Source organism: Bubalus kerabau, chromosome 1 (genome assembly GCF_029407905.1).
Source record: "Bubalus kerabau isolate K-KA32 ecotype Philippines breed swamp buffalo chromosome 1, PCC_UOA_SB_1v2, whole genome shotgun sequence".
Taxonomy (NCBI): Eukaryota; Metazoa; Chordata; class Mammalia; order Artiodactyla; family Bovidae; genus Bubalus; species Bubalus kerabau.
The window spans coordinates 139,853,785-139,871,064 of record NC_073624.1 but is presented as its reverse complement, the minus strand read 5'-3'; the positions used below and the strand labels follow the sequence as shown (position 1 = coordinate 139,871,064).

At 40.4% G+C, this 17,280-nt stretch overlaps 1 protein-coding gene across 10 annotated transcripts in view; it reads left to right on the top strand.

Moving 5' to 3' along the window:
- RHOBTB1 (Rho related BTB domain containing 1) overlaps positions 1-17,280 on the top strand; it is a 76,281-nt gene that overhangs the window by 47,781 nt on the left and 11,220 nt on the right. For 9 of the 10 annotated variants that reach the window (XM_055589925.1, XM_055589915.1, XM_055589922.1 and 6 more), the window contains 3 exons: positions 5,232-5,417; positions 10,586-11,565; positions 13,705-13,823. In XM_055589925.1, the coding sequence (XP_055445900.1) occupies positions 5,232-5,417; positions 10,586-11,565; positions 13,705-13,823 (1,285 nt within the window). The remainder of the gene's footprint in view (positions 1-5,231; positions 5,418-10,585; positions 11,566-13,704; positions 13,824-17,280) is intronic. The other variant, XM_055589933.1, reaches the window with a different exon arrangement.

The window sequence follows — 17,280 nt, the reverse complement described above, 5'->3', positions numbered from 1 at the left end:
TTTCAGGGTGTTTTCAGTTTTCCCCACATAACATCTGTACTTAAGAAGCCTCACTGCTATTGGTAAAGTATTGACTTGATTTCTCTGCTCACATCCAGGGCACTGCATGTTTCTGCCCTGCTCTCCCCAGACCCCCTGCCAGGCGCTCCCCTACAGGCCTCTCCATTTTCCATGAGTATGAGTTTACACAGCCATTCATCTCCAGGTGCTTATGTTCACCATCACTGACAACTCCCTCCACATCTCATACACACCGGGCTGCTCCCCTACTAAAACTTTCCAAAGCCACGTGTCACACATTCCTTTTTTCTGCCATGCTCCCAGCTGTTTTGTGATGTTTTGATCTGTCTGTTTGCACAGCGCTGTCAGACTATATGCATGAAAGGTGTATTGTTGACATGAATGGTTTTGAAAACGTTTCTGTAAAGAGCCTACCTCGGTTACTGGGGAGGGAGAAAGAGGTCAGGGACATCTACTTGAGTCTTTGCCAGAAGAAGACTTGTGTATGTTAACAAACAAACCCATTGAAATGTGATCATGATCTCTACCAATAAAGGATATGGGAGTCTCTACTTAAAAAAGAAATAATAATAGGCAATAGTGACATAAAGATATGGAATCCTACCATAGAAAAAGTATAAAAGTATATGTTAAGAAGGAGATTCTTCCAAGAAGATTCAGGTAAACAGAATTGTTAGCTTATTCTTGGTCACCAAGTGTAAGGGTCTTAGCAAGAGACCCAACCAGAACTGGCACCCTGGGAAGAGGCCAGTTGGATGGGAGCCTGTGGATGTCCTGCTCACAGCTATCTGGAGGACTAGATGGATCTACTGTCCTTCACGTTGCCCATGCTGGCCTGGATAATTTAGCAATTTTTTTTTTCACTTAAGCAGATAAGAAAACCCAAGGCCCACAGCTCTTTAGCTGGACAGTGGTGGCAAAGCAGAGAAGACAAACTAAGAAGATTGAAAGTACTTTTGTGATAGTAGAGAACATGGACAGTTCATTCCTAATACAAAATATTTGATATTATTATCTCTCTCCTTTTCGACCACTTCTTCAAAGGGTGAATTGCGTTTCTGTTTGCTTCCCTGATCTTTTTCCACTAAGTTTCCTATATTTGAATCTAGATGATAAAGACTGGCCAGGAGAATGGGTGGCATTTCAAATGTGTTTAAAGTCCAGCTTGAAAGAGAAAAAATATGTATATACACACACATACACACATTATTACCCTAAAAGGAAAATCCACCTTATATTTAATAGCAATCTATTTTTTAAAGACTTAATGTAAAAAATTTCACTCTATGCCCATAGCAATATACAATAAATAGTATAATAATATAGTGCATTTTTTTAAAGTCTGTATTGGCCCAAGATATGTGGGTAAGTTGCATTTTTTCAGATTTTTTTTCTTTAATCCTCCAACAAAGATTGGCCCCAACTTTGCATACATTCCTTATGTTATCCAAATATCTTTGCCAATCTTTCGCATGCTATCTTTGGCCAGTGTTCACCTTGAAAGATAGCAAAAAAAATAATGTTTTTTGTTGTTGTTGTTTGTTTGCTTTTTATTACTTTTTCTTATAGAAGAACTGCTACAATTGACAGCTTTATCCTCTCAAGCATTTGGGGGATGACTAGGTCTCTCTCTGGTCTCCTCCCTACCTCCCACAGCTCCATTAAACTGTAGATCTGCAATTGTTTCAACACATATTGATGAATTTACTTCAGATTGTTTCACGGCATTATTTGATGTGTCAGTACCCTAGAGAAACTTTTATACCAACATTCCCCTTAGAAACAATAAATCACAGTTTTCTCAAAAAAATAAATAAACATTCATAGGCAAGCAACCAAGACCATACACTTAGATCCTTTGTAATCTTGACTTTCTTTAAAAGAATAAGACCACTTAGCTCAGTCAAAAAAAAAAAAAAAATCCAAACCTCTTCCTACTCTTCTCAGTATTCAAGTTCTGGAGCTTGAGTTTTGTCTCCTATGTTCTTTTGCCTCAGCATTCTCGAATTCTTATTCTTTCTACTCCAAATAGCTGTAAGACTCCATTTAAATCCTATCAGATTCTTTTTACAGCTGAAATAGGAACCCTGAGGTCATTCCTAGGCCAACTCTGCTGCCTAATATGTACGAATGTCCTCATCACACCTCCCCCCTCCCAATTATTTTTTAAAATTCAACTCAATTATTTTAAACACAACTCTTCAAAGTTAAAAAAAAAAAATGTAACAGAGCCATAGAAGCAGAAATGCTAGAACTTGCGTTTTTCTTTTTATCTCTCACAGGAATGGCATTTTAAACACAAACTCATGTCAGACGTTGAATAGTCTCTACCCAGGAATGAATGTTTTGATTAAAAGTTACTTAATATCTCTAGCTCCTTGGAATTCTGCCTAAAGCTGGAGATATTCTTAGCTGCAGGTTTTGTGTCTTCTTCGACTAGATGGAAAAATTGCTCAAAATCTGGAGGGAATAAGTGGCATTCTCAAAATAGTTACTTGGTTGTATAGGTGTTTATATCATAGAGGATACTGATGTGTTGAAATTTAGGAATTAGAAAAGAATGCTGGGGGAGGAGGAATGTGTCAGCGCACCGTCTTTCTACAGCCCTGTCCCTACATCCATTGATCCTCAGGCTTTTGCTTAAAATCAGTTTTAGGACACTGCATTTATACCGCAGGACTTAACACTAAGATTCTGTATAATCTGGACGTAATGTTTCTTAACTTGAATTGGTATTTAAATCAAGAAGGGTTAAAGACGTTTAAGCAGGTTGGTAGATCAAAAATGATTTAATTTTTTATCTGCTTCCAATGTAAAATCATGGAGACAGATTCTCATAGCATCTAAATGTTCATTTAAAAAATTTTTTTAGAAGAAGGATAACTTCATTTCAAGGATGCAAATAGAATTTTGACTCAATAAGTTATTTTCGCTTCAGAGGTAGTGTTGCTCTCAGTACAACCTCTTCTCTTTAACCATCATCCTTTTGAAGCAAAATATTTACAGAGCATTGAATTATTTTTCCAGCTTTCCAACAGCATTTCATGCACTGAGATATTGATGTGACACAGTTAGAAATTGGGCCCTCCGGACCTGTATTGTGCGATGGCATTGTGCTGTTCTCATTGGGAGATTCCATTTTTTCCAAGCCCCAGGGTCCTGTCTGTACTTGTTTACAGGTCATCTGGATAGCAGCTAGTGTATGTTCAATGGCATGAGTGTTAGCACGGTAACCTTGGCAACCGAGCTAGCTCTGATTTCAAAACCGCACATGCTGTATCATAAAATTAGATAACAGAATTGACATTTTGCTACATGTCTGTCATATATATTAAGCTCTGAGAATGATTTCCTTTATAGCGGTGTGCCTTAATATGGAAATAGAAGGTACAAATTAGAACAATTTTATTACACATATATATATACTATTCCACATTTACGTGCTGGATATAGTTCTTCAATTCTTTCTCTATGATTTTGAACCTCAGATATTGCCATATTTCTCTCACTGTGCTGGAATTCTTGGTGGCTTCATTTTATGATTGGGATGAAGCTTATAGCAGAGCTGTATCCGATATCCTATAGAAATAGTATTATGAATAATAGAAGACTCTGCTCCTAAAGAAATGTAAAATTCAAAGCGTTCTTGACTTTACTGGATACCGTTATTTATGCTGATTAGAAGTAAGACTGTGCACAGAATATTCTACTAACTAAATCAGAATCCCAAAGACAAGACATGCTTCCCTTTCATTTATATAGTTATGCATATTTTTACACACATTATATTTTCCAGTGCCCAGGAATCTTTGATAAGATCTTTATTTCAAGGACATTTTAAACATGCAGATTAATACACTTCATCTGCTTAGCGTCCTAGGTCCTCCTTTATAATTTGTAAATATTTTAATGTCAGGATTTTTCTATTTGTTGTGGTCTGGTGCAGTTTTTCCTGGATATAAATTTAAAGACTCAACCTGTGAATTACATTTAATGTAAGCACCCTGCAGTTTGCTGCATTGCAAATGATTATTTTTAGAAATTTTATGGTTGCCTGGATATATATATTTGTCTTCATTGATATGTAGGGAGAAAAGCTCATTAATGATTTAAAAAGAAGGTGTTTTGATTCATCAACTTCATTCTTCTCATTACATAAATAATAAAGGCAATAAATTAACATCTAATAAAGTTGTAAGTTTATTTCTGAATATAACTGCAAAACAGTCTTGAATCCTTGGGTATAACTTTTTCTATTCTTTATATTTTTCTGCCTCCATGTTTTCAATGTCATCGTTCTGCATATTTTAACCTAGAAAGATGGTTTATAATTCTTATTAAAGATGCCTTCTAGCAGTTATCTATCAAACACCATAATTGAACAGCTGTTTTGTAAAACAGTTCTTTGGCTTCTAGAATGGTAAGTTATTATATAAAACACAGAAGATTCTTATGTCACAACTGACTTCAAAACAATTTTCCTTTTCCCATACACCTGCTATATGTCATATGTAACATTTGATAAATCTGCTTCCAACATTTTCTCATCTTCTTAGCCATCCATCTAACTCTGGCTAGTTTTTTGTTAAATACTACCTTCTTACCTTATACCTAGCAAAAAGTGGAAATTCCTGCAAATTCAGGACTTTTTCTTTTCAGAAACAGATTAAGTGGTTGTGCTCTCTACATTTGTGCTTGAGGGGGAAGAAGGGCAGAAATCCTTCTGTGTATTTGCCGACCCTGTACAGCAAATACCTGTTACATTTTCTGCAATGTTTAAACTGTTCGCTTTATCTCATTGAGTCATCATCTCCTTTCTGTTTACACTGGTAAATGGTAGTTTGTATTATTTTCTTTTATCTTGAAACTATTTCTTGTGATGAACAGAAATAGTTCAGCATGTGGTGGTTCCAGGACTGAGTCCAGTTTGGGTAACCATCTATCCTGTGAAATAACTTCATCCAGAACTTTTCAGTGCCTAGGCGTCCTGCAGTGTAACATGGACATGAACTCAGGCTGTGTGGGTGCTGGAATGTGGGGGCTTAATGGGCTGTTTGCATGACTCCAAGATGTATTTTAATATCTGATCTTTTTTTTTTAATTGTGAAATGATATGGCATTCGATGGATGGGGAAGGGGAGGAATCCTAATGATAAAAGAGAAAATAAAAGTGAAAAAGCAATACAGCTTCTTTTGTGATTTCCTTGTAGGTCCGATGTTGTGGTCCTCTGTTTTTCGATCGCTAATCCCAATTCCCTAAATCATGTGAAAACCATGTGGTATCAAGAAATCAAGCACTTTTGCCCTCGCACACCTGTTGTTCTAGTTGGCTGCCAGCTAGATCTCCGCTATGCTGATCTTGAAGCTGTTAATAGAGCCAGACGCCCTTTAGCAAGGTAAGCCAAGGGACTCAGTGTGCCAGTTAAATTAAAATTTAGAGGTAGCAGATGTCTTTGTAGCCTTGGGTTCTGTTCTTTAGTGGCTCCAAGATCCCATCAATCAGTCTGAATACTTTAAGTTAGCTTTCATGAGGAAGAGATATGTCCTGACCCCTCTCATGTTCACCATTACCTCTTTTAAAAAAATTTTACATATTTTTTAATTGTTGGAAAATTGCTTTACAGTTTTGTGTTGGTTTCTGCCATACAGCAACGCAAATGAATCATGTGTGTGTGTGTGTTTATTCCTTCCCTCCTGATCCTCCCTCCCCTTCCCACATCCCACCCCTCTAGGTCATCACAGAGTGCCAGGCTGGGCTTCCTGTGTTATTTAGCAACTTCCCATTATCCATTTTACACATGATAGTGTATATATGTCAATGCTACTTTCTCAATTCATCCTGCCTTCACATTCTCCGGCTGTGTCCAAAAGTCTGTTCTCTACTAGGTTCATCAGTACTAATTTTATAGATTCCATATATGTATGCACTAATATACAATACTTGTTTTTCTCTTTCTGACTTAATTCACTCTATATAAGAGGCTCCAGGGTTATCTACCTCACTACAACTGACTCAAATATGTTCCTTTTATGGCTGAGTAATATTCCATTGTTTAAATATACACCAACTTCTTTATCCATTCATATGGAGATAAACATCTAGGTTGTTTTCATGTCCTGGCTGCAAATAAAGCAACTGACAAAGGGTTAATCTCCAAAATCTATTAGCAGTTCATACAACTCAATATCAGCAAAACAAATAACCCAATCAAAACATGGGCAGAAGACATATTCAGACATTTCTCCAAAGAACATATCACTTCACTTCAGTCTCTCAGTCGTGTCAAACTCTGTAACCCCATGAACTGCAGCACACCAGGCCTCCTTGTCTATCACCAACTCCCAGAGTTTACCCAAACTCATGACCATTGAGTTAGTGATACCATCCAACCATCTCATCCCCTGTCGTCCCTTTCTCCTCCCACCTTCAATCTTTCCCAGCATCAGAGCCTTTTCAAATGAATCAGCTTTTTGCATCAGGTGGCCAAAATATTACAGTTTCAACTTCATCATCAGTCCTTCCAAAGAATATTCAGGACTGATTTCCTTTAGGATGGAGTGGTTGGATCTCCTTGCAGTCCAAGGGACTCTCAAGAGTCTTCTCCAACACCACAGTTCAAAAGCATCAATTCTTCTGCACTCAGCTTTCTTCACAGTCCAACTCTCACATCCATACATGACCACAGGAAAAACCATAGCTTTGACTAAACAGACCTTTGTTGGCAAAGTAATGTCTCTGCTTTTTAATATGCTGTCTAGGTTGGTCATAACTTTTCTTCCAAGGAGCAAGCGTCTTTTAATTTCATGGCTGCAGTCACCATCTACAGTGATTTTGGAGCCCAAAAAAATAAAGTCTGACACTGTTTCCACTGTTTCCCCATCTATTTGCCATGATCTTACTTTTCTGAATGTTGAGTTTTAAGCCAACTTTTCCACTCTCCTCTTTCACTTTCATCAAGAGGCTCTTTAGTTCTGCTTCACTTTCTGCCATAATGATGATATCATCTGCATATCTGAGGTTATTGATATTTCTCCCGGCAATCTTGATTCCAGCTTGTGCTTCATCTAGCCCAGCGTTTCTCATGATGTACTCTGCATAGAAGTTAAATAAGCAAGGTGACAATATCCAGCCTTAACGTACTCCTTTTCCTATTTTGAACCAGTCTGTTGTTCCATGTCCAGTTCTAACTGTTGCTTCCTCACCTACATACAGATGAAAGAAGACATACAAGTGGCCAATAAACACATGAAAAGATGCTCAATATTGCTCATTATTAGAGAAATGCAAATCAAAACTACAATGAGGTATCACCTCACACCAGTCAGAATGGTCATCCAAAAAAAATCTATAAACAATAAATGCTGGAGAGGATGTGAAGAAAAGGGAACCCACCTGCACTGTTGGTGGGAATGTAAACTGGCAAAGCCATTACAGAAAACAGTATGGAGATTCCTTTAGAAAGTAGGAATAAATCATCTGACCCAGAAATCCCACTTGGGCATATACCCTGGGAAAACCACAATTCTAAAAGACACATGTACCCCAAAGTTCCTTTCACCATCACCTCTTAGTCAGGAACCCATTTTTGTAAAATGGTTGGCCAGAGCTTAAAGTGAGTTCTCTAATTATGATAGGGTGTATAAAAGTGCTTTGGGGCCTTCCCTGGTAGTCCAGTGGTTAAGACTCGGCTCCCAATGCAAGGGAGGCTGTTTTGATTCCTGGTTGGGGAACTAAGATCCTGCATATTGCCAAGTACAGCAAAAAAAAAATAAGTAAGCACTTTGAACTTGGTAAAGTGTTAAACAAAATGTTAGTTACTCATAATAATGTCTTTCTGGAAATTAAGATTTATAATAAAGGTAGGTGAAATTCATGTCTGGATAGTCATGTATGGATGTGAGAGTTGGACTGTACAAAAAGCTGAGTGCAGAAGAATTGATGTTTTTGAACTGTGGTGTTGGAGAAGACTCTTGCGAGTCCCTTGGACTGCAAGGAGATCCAGCCAGTCCATCCTAAAGGAGATCAGTCCTGAATATACACTGGAAGGACTGATGCTGAAGCTGAAACTCCAATACTTTGGCCACCTGATGCGAAGAGCTGATTCATTTGAAAAGACCCTGATTCTGAGAAAGATTGAAGGTGGGAGGAGAAGGGGAAGACAAAGGATGAGATGGTTGGATGGCATCACGGACTCAATGGACATGAGTTTGAGTAAGCTCCGGGAATTTGTGATAGAGAGGGAAGCCTGGTGTGCTGCAGTCCATGGGGTCGCAAAGAATCGGACACGACTGAGCGACTGAACTGAACTGAACTGAAGTGACATTCAGAGCCGTCATCTATGATTCTTGGCCCCATGAACATCAAGTTCATGCAAATACTCATATCCAAGTATTTTTAACCTTCTCACCTTCCTCCATCCAACTTCTTAGAGTATTTCATTCCTAAGGTGGCCGTGTCCAGTTTTTAAAGATTACATAGACCTATGGTTAAAAACAATACTGCTTTTTAAATGGCTCTCTGGTGTGTTATTTTTAGAGTGTCACACATTTAAAATACAGCTTGAAGAAGGATTTGTTTCCATCTATATAAAATGTGGATACCAATCTTGGGAGGAATGAATTTTTTTAAAACATGTACTCCTTCAATATTCTTTTAAAAAATAATTGTATATGTGTTTTATTCTTAACTCTGTTTTTTTGCTGGTAAACATAGGTTTTCCCAAAATGTTGATATTACTGCCTTCCTTCCAGGTAGTAGGTACTTTGCCTTAATAAGCTTATTATAAAATTTTATACAGACATAAGTTTTTATGCCCTCACAGCAAAAGCAAATGGTACTTTGTCAAGATAATTTCTGATGTTCTAGGTACATCTTGGATAAATGTCCTGAAAACATTTCATGTTCCTTCTATTCTTAAATACATGGACTAGGAACTGCATATTATAAGCCATGCAGAGGGAAAGAGGCCTCCTGGCAAATGAGAGACTAGCCCCGGGCCTCAGAACTTTCTGTGTCAAAGGTTAGGATACTCAGGCCTCACACCCTGCATGTGTGGAGGCCTGAAGGAGAGTTACAGAGAGCTCCAGGGCACAGTCCTTTCCATAGACAATTCTGAGGTTTCAGGAAGGAGGTGGTATCTGAGCTAAGTCTTAAAGAGATTCATCAATTAGTAATCCACCAAAAGCCCATAGGAGCAAAGCTTGAAGTTAACCCTTCTTTAATGCACTTCACTTCCACCTCTGCAACTCTGTGCAGTTTTCCCTCATTTCCATCTAGAGCCTCAAATCCAAATTCTATCCAGTATTACCTTATTTCTCCTAAGGCCTGTCCCTGTTACACACACATCACCCTTGGTCCTGTACACCAGATATTTTATTTAGGAAGATCATCTCCTAAGAGTGCATCTCAGAATCAAGTATGTGTTTGTGAACAATGTAACGACAGATCCTGTCTTGCCTGCATTCTGGAATTCATCTGTGTCTTGATCATGGTTATACCCTAATTACAGCACTATCCTGCCTGCCGATACTGATTCCAGAAGCTTGGCTTCTTGGGGGTTGATTAGACTGTAAATGGGCCTTGTGTGCCAGTCGAAAAGGTTTAGACTTTATTCCCTGAGCTCTATGGAACCAGAGGAAATTTTTTTTAAAGAATTGCAGCTAAGTCATACTTGTAGTACATAAGGAATTTTTGTGTAACAGTGAATGCTGTGAGCTAAAATGTGAAAAATTCTGAAGAAAGATGAGTTAAGAGGCTAATGTACTAATCCAGGCAAAAGATGATCGCCTGATTGAAGAGGGGAAGAGAAAGGGAGAGACATGAAGAAGGTTCACAAAACTAATAGAGGAGACTTACGTGAGCTGTTGGACATGGATCATTTAGCCTAGAACTAGGGAGTTCTGGACTCTGACTGCTTAGTAAAGTGCTCTCAGTGACTTTAAAATGTGACCTTAAGACATTTCCCAAGTGGAAAGGACCTTTAAACTTTCTGCCTGTTTCTTCAGGATACAGAACGAAAACAGCATCCATAGGGATACTGGGAGGCCCAAGTGAGAAAATGAATGTGGATTCCTTTTTAAGTTATAAAGCAAAATGTAAGCATAAGGGGAAAATGATGAAAATGATGCTGATTGTGGCAATAATGATGGTTATCAGCTAACACTGATCAAGCACTCACTGTGGAACAGGTACTATGGCGGGCTAATTATCTCATTTAAACCTTTCAGTCATCCTTTAAGATGCAAGTACTTACTGTTATTCTTCCCATTTTACAGATGGGAAAACTGAGAAAAATATTAAGTAACCTACCCAGGAACAAACAGCTAGTGAAATGGGTGATGCTTGAGTTATTGTTGTTACTACTGAAAGCATTTTTTCCCCTGCGGTCATAAGTCCTTTATATTTGAAAGATTTGAGGTTGGTCGGAGATTTTTCAAGAGTCTAGTAAAAAAAGTCTGAATAGGATTTAAAATGTCTAATTCAATTAGGTGCTTAGATAGGCCCTGATTACTATTTTTTTCCTGAAATAAGACAGATTCTAATGTTAAAAATATTCTATTTCAGGCCCATAAAGAGAGGGGATATTCTGCCCCCAGAAAAAGGCCGAGAGGTTGCAAAGGAACTGGGTATACCCTACTATGAAACAAGTGTGTTTGACCAGTTTGGCATCAAAGACGTGTTTGACAACGCAATCCGAGCGGCGCTCATTTCGCGACGGCACTTGCAGTTCTGGAAATCGCACCTGAAGAAAGTCCAGAAACCTTTACTTCAGGCACCATTCCTACCTCCAAAAGCCCCCCCACCGGTCATCAAAGTTCCAGAATGTCCCTCCACAGGGACGAACGAAGCTGCCTGTTTACTGGACAATCCTCTGTGTGCCGACGTCCTCTTCATCCTCCAGGACCAGGAGCAGATCTTTGCACACCGAATTTACCTCGCTACCTCCTCTTCCAAGTTTTATGATCTTTTTTTAATGGAATGTGAAGAAACCCCCCACTGGAGTGAAGGAGCTTGTGAGAGAGAGAAGCAAAGCAGGGATTCCCAGGAGTGGGCACAGAGTCTTGACCCAGATGAGGAAAGGGAAGAGGGCACCCCAAGGACGCCTCAGGCTGATCAGTGGACCCCCTCGAGCCAGAACCTGTCCCAACAGGAGACCCTGGGGCTGGACGCCGAGGACCTGGTGGCAGAGACACAGACCCTGTCGGGCTGGAGCAAGGGGTTCATCGGCATGCACAAAGAGATGCAGGTCAACCCCGTCTCAAAGCGGCTGGGCCCCGTGACTGTGGTCAGGATGGACGCGTCCGTCCAGCCAGGCCCTTTCCGGACCCTGCTCCAGTTTCTCTACACGGGGCAACTGGATGAAAAGGAAAAAGATCTGGTGGGCCTGGCTCAGATCGCAGAGGTCCTGGAGATGTTTGATTTGCGGATGATGGTGGAAAACATCATGAACAAGGAAGCCTTCATGAACCAGGAGATTACGAAAGCGTTTCATGTCCGGAAAGCCAATAGGATAAAAGAGTGTCTCAGCAAGGGGACATTCTCAGGTGAGCGGGTCCAATGGCAAAGCCATCAGGACCTTTGGTTGTGTTTTATCAAACATTAGCCAAACATGAGGAGGGGGAGATAATGATCGCTGACATGTGCAAGTACTTTTCCCCCCATGTACCTAAGGTATACATATTCGCCTATTTCATTCTCATCACACTTAGAGGTAAAATATGATGATCTCCATTTTGCAGATGGGGAAACTGAGGGGCAGGGAGGTTAGGTAACTGGCCTATGGTTTATACCAGCAGTCAGTGGTGCAGCCAGGATTTGAATGCAAGCTGCCTCCTAGAGCCCCATGGTGTCATAGTGCTTCTCAAAGGTAGGTCAAGCTACCCCTGAGCCTGAGCCAGTCAGCTCCGTACTCATAGTTGCCCTTCAGGATTTCTTCCCTGATATTTTCCAGTCACCATTTAGCATGCACCCATGACAAAAATCAGCAGCCTTTGATCCCAGGGTTGCTGAAAGCCTTGAGGCCATTTTGGTGACCCTCTGGAAAGGGTCCCATCTGGAAAGCCTCATCAGTTTCTCTCCCTTCTCCTTTGGGTTCTCACCATCCTGTGCCCTGCTCGTCTGGATGCTTTTTGTCCCTTTGTTGTCTTTGATAACTGCGCCAAGGGTTGCCCAAGCATCCTGATAACCTGTATCTAAGATGAGTGACTGGTCCATGCTTATCCTATCTCATAGGCTTGTGCTATTTTTGTTCTGTAATTGTCCTCTCTCTGTATGTTTCATTGTAAAAATTTGACTTCTTGACTTCCATTATTATATAGATATTTCTGTTTTTGTCTTCATTTTCATAATTCCTGCCATAGAAATATGCATTTAATAACTGGTCACTGAACCTGTTAATTAATTTTAAAACTTTGAGTAATATTTACTCCAAACATTGACAATCATGGTAGAGAGAGAGTCTTGAAAGTTAATGAAAAGAAACGTTACAAAGATTTACCTGCAGTAAATGAAACAATGGACCTAAATGAAATTGATGAAATCTCCTTTTCCTTACTAGAGAGGATTAGTAACCAAACACAGAGTGGGAGCCTCAACTGGATTCTTTTTATTAAAAAAAAAAAAAAAACTATAAAATACAGTTGAGGTAATTAGAAAAAATTGGACATGAACTAGATAATGAATGATATTAAGGAATTATTGCTGATTTTCTTAAGAGTTATAATGGTATGGTTATCTAGGAGAATCTTATTTTTAGAAAATTCTTGGCAAAGTAGTTTGGAGTACGTTCAGTTCAGTCACTCAGTCGTGTCCAACTCTTTGTGACCCCATGAACCTCAGCACACCAGGCCTCCCTGTCCATCACCAACTCCCGGAGTTTACTCAAACCCATGTCCATTGAGTTGGTGATGCCATCCACCCATCTCATCCTCTGTCATCCCCTTCTTCTCCCACCTTCAGTCTTTCCCAGAATCAGGGTCTTTTCCAGTGAGTCAGTTCTTCGTATCAGGTGGCCAAAGTATTGGAGTTTCAGCTTCAGCATCAGTCCTTCTGATGAATATTCAGGACTGATTTCCTTTAGGATGGACTGGTTGGATCTCCTTGCTCTCCAAGGGACTCCCAAAAGTCTTATCCAACACCACAGTTCCAAAGCATCAATTCTTCGGTGCTCAGCTTTCTTTATGGTCCAACTCTCACATCCATACGTGACTACTGAAAAAATCATAGCTTTGACCAGACGGACATTTTTTGGCAAAGTAATGTCTCTGCTTTTTAATATGCTGTCTATGTTGGTCATAACTTTTCTTGAAGTATGCTGTTAAAAAATATCTACACACATTTTATATAGCTAAGGCAAACATGACAAAATTAAGCGTGTGATAAACCAGTTACTGTTTTATTATTCTTTCTACTGTGCTCCATGTTGAAACTTTAGAAAAGAATATTCCTCTCCTTTATGTTACTTTATGGTTCACAGTGTTTGTGTTGTGACCTTATGTATAATTTTAAATGCTTACTCCTTATATCCTTGGAGGACACGGAGAGAATCGGTGCCCAAGGTGGGGGTGGACACCGCCTCAGTGGTTAAGGGTATGGAAGAGAGATGAGAGACTAGGCAGATGGATATGGATGGAAGCCCTGGCAAGGCTGGCTCACAGGCTTGTGCTTCCTCCATCCTTGGGCAGATGTGACGTTTACGTTGGACGATGGAGCCATCAGAGCCCACAAACCGCTGCTGATCTGCAGCTGCAAGTGGATGGCTGCCATGTTCGGCGGGTCATTTGTCGAAAGCGCCAACAGTGAGGTAGGTGCCTTCCAAAAAGCCCGAGCGGCATCTTAATGAATATGCATGTGTATTTGTATTAGAAAGTGTTGCCAGAGGACTTGGATTCTTTAACTGCTAACTTGGAAGACTTTTTTAGGCAATGCTTGAGTACCAGGTCACCCTCTTTCCATAATTCTACAAGTATGAGAAGCCTGTTGTTCACTTGCTATGTGTGAACCCCCAAGTCCCCCCATATCCTTTCATCCTCACAGGGCTCCTCATCCCTGAAAACATGTACAGCTATATTTTTTAACAAATGTCATCAGGCAAGGTACTATCAAAATCCCCTCAAAGAAGGGGCACTCTGTCTTCTAGAAGTTGGAGACAGTGAAAAGTGTCTTCAGTCACTTAAACCTGGGCTTGACTCCTGCCAACAACAGATGAGGGATCTTAAAAAGCCACCTTCCTGTGCCTCAGTCTCCTTATCCTAAAGGTGAGAGATGTACTAGGTCATGCTCAAGGTCCCCTTGATCTGTAATAGTCCCTGAGGCTCTCTGCCCTAACGGGCCTCAACTCTAGGGCTTGTCACCTCTAGGAAAACAGAGATGGAGCAAAGGGTCTCTCAGACTACCCTTTACATCTAGTAGTAGATGTAACTACCTGTTACATCTAGTAGAAACCACTGGGTCACTTGTCAAATGCCAGCCCTATCTCCAAAAAAGGAATATTATTAGAGCAGAGCAAACAGCATCTTGGAGACCTTGTATCTCCACGTCTTCACAAGCTGTTGGAAAAGAAAGAAAAATTCCCTTCAAGCATTTCTAACTTGTTTCTAGAGGTAGACATTTTTTGTTGAGTTGGCAAATATTTCTTATCCATCTTTTAAAAATATATTTGGGGACACCCCATCAAGCTTATTGTCCTAATGGGCTTATTTTTGCTTATCTCAACATCTCTCCAAACTTTTAACAGAAACACAGAAAACAGTAACTAACTTCAAAGGGGAGCCCTCACCCCAGAAATCTGAGCATTCCCTTTGTGACCCAGGAGCCTGCATTTGCATCCCCAAGTAGGGAAACAGAATCCTGTAATCACAAGCCAGGATGGCTGGCTGTCGGTAGGCCACCCTTTTGCTTTCAGAACAGACTGCAGCTGCTCCTAAACCAACCCCCGGCCGAACACTGTCTGCTGTCGGGGGAAAAGATGTTAGAATTATCCTGATGACCTCTTCTGATGTCTGCCAGCCTTCGTAAACCAGGAGGTCCTCACCTGCAGCTAAACGAAGTCTTTCCTCTACCATCAAAGGTGTCTGGGAGCATCATTACTAAGACCACAGCAACTGGTAGAGGCTACCCAGTGAAGGGACTGTGGGGCTTAGATCCCTGACTCCTCTGCATACAAGCTGTTTGGCCTTGGGCCAGTGATCACCCTTCTGAGCTCCAGCCTCCTATCTGGAAAATGTGGTCATAACCCGTAATGTGGTTGCGAGGTGTGAGTGTCAGTACCTTGAAGCACCTCATAAGCACTAAATGCAAAATGACGTCAGCCTTATGTGGATGCTGGAGGCACTGATGATATTCTTTCCCTCTTTTTCAAGAAAATTGGGGGATGCCGCCAATTAATAAAACCTCATCCAACTGGCACAGCACCAACTTCAGTAATCTCTCAAGATAAAAGAGCCCCAAGACTCGCTTGCCCTCTTTTTCCAGCTTGCTGAAGTATGTGCCCGAGGGTACCTGCTTGTCACCTGGCAGAGAGCAGTTGATCGAGGTCCGGAGCCCAGGCACAAAGAGACACTGGCAGAGCTGACCTCACTGATGCTAATCCCCTTTATCCCTTCTCAGAATGGATTGTAATTGTCTCCAGATTAAAACGTGCAGGAGAGGTGACCAAAACAGAAACTTGGCAGCCGATGTGAATGCACACGGGTCTGGTCACGTCACAGCCTCTCTCTGGTGTGGCATCTGTTTAGCATCACCCTGCCCACCCCCCTCCCCACCTCAAGGACTAGGTTGCTCACCACTTAGAACTACAGCTGAGCCTGATACAGATGTGTAGTTTCAACCCAGCTCAAAACACAAAGGCCAACAAACCAAGCTACCAAAAGTCTATACCAAGACACCTAATATATGAAGAATGGCGTGAGCTGCGGATAAGTCCAGTCTTTCCTGCCCCTTCTCATGACTTCCAGGGTACACGGAAGTGTTCTCTTATATAGTTATGAACTCTAGTCTCAGCTTGACCTTGGGCAAGAGACCGACCCTCTTTAGACCTGCGTCCTCATCTCTAAAATGGGGACCACAAGAGAACCATCTCCAAAGGGCAGGTCAGTCATGAAAGTATGTGTGTAGAGCATCAAATTTGGTGCCTAAAACATACAAAGGCTCAAGCAATGTCGATGACTATTTTCCTGGAGGATTCTTGTTAAATTGTTTCCATGAGGAGTTCAAGGTCTTTGTCCCCTGAAAGTCCTCAGGTAACAAACAAGCCACCAGGTCCCTTCCTAAACTAGCAGAGTGTGGTAGAGGTGGTTATGGGGGTAAGAAGAGGTACTTGGGTGAAGCCTCAGTAAATGTTCTATGGTTAATTTAGGCCTGTATATGCATGGGCCTATGCTTTCTAGGCCACCTTTTTATTCTTTATTGTTTTGTGAAAATCTGATGTCCCCCACAAAATCCAACCTTTTTTTTTTTTTTTTTGCATTAATAGAATTCACATGCATATCCAGAAAGGAATAAAATATGCCCACTGATGTTCTTTTAACTTTTTTTGTCATTTAATATTTAAGACACTGTATTTTACTTCTATTTTTCTCATTACTTTTAATGTAGCAGTAAGCATAATTCTCTCCCCAGAGGTACTCAGCAAGTGGTTCATTAAAAATGCATGCCCATGTTGTAGTAAGCAATGCTCTGGATCTAGAATACTTTCTCATTCTCTATGAGACCATCTCTAATTATAAGCCTAATAGTCTGAGCTGATCTTTGCAATTAAACTTTTAAACCAGCTAAACTGGAATATGGGTCGTTGTTTAGGGTAGCATTGTATTCTTATATTTTTTCTTAAGCTACATTCAGCAGGTAGGGCACAACAGTTTTAATTCCATTTGTTTTATTTATATTATTTTTTAAAGTTCTATAAAACTGGTCTCTCTGTTGCTACTCAGTTTATTAGTAATGTTGAAATCACAGGGAAAAAAATCAACAGCAGGGGAAAAAAAAGTGCATGTTCTAAAATGTTGTTTATTTTCATTTGTTGGTTACTTCCGAGGATCCCTAACATTATTTGCCAAAAAGAGCCACTGCTTTTATAAATAAAAGTGTTAGTGTTATATTAAACATGAAGGAAACAGTAGGTCATAGATGCTTACAAATGTCAGAATGCTCTGAAGACATTGGGAGTGTTGGGGCAGGGCTGCTTCCTGGAATCTATCATCTCCTGATGCCAAAAATAATTTCGTTTTTATTTAGGATGTCCATTTTGCCATGACTTAGAA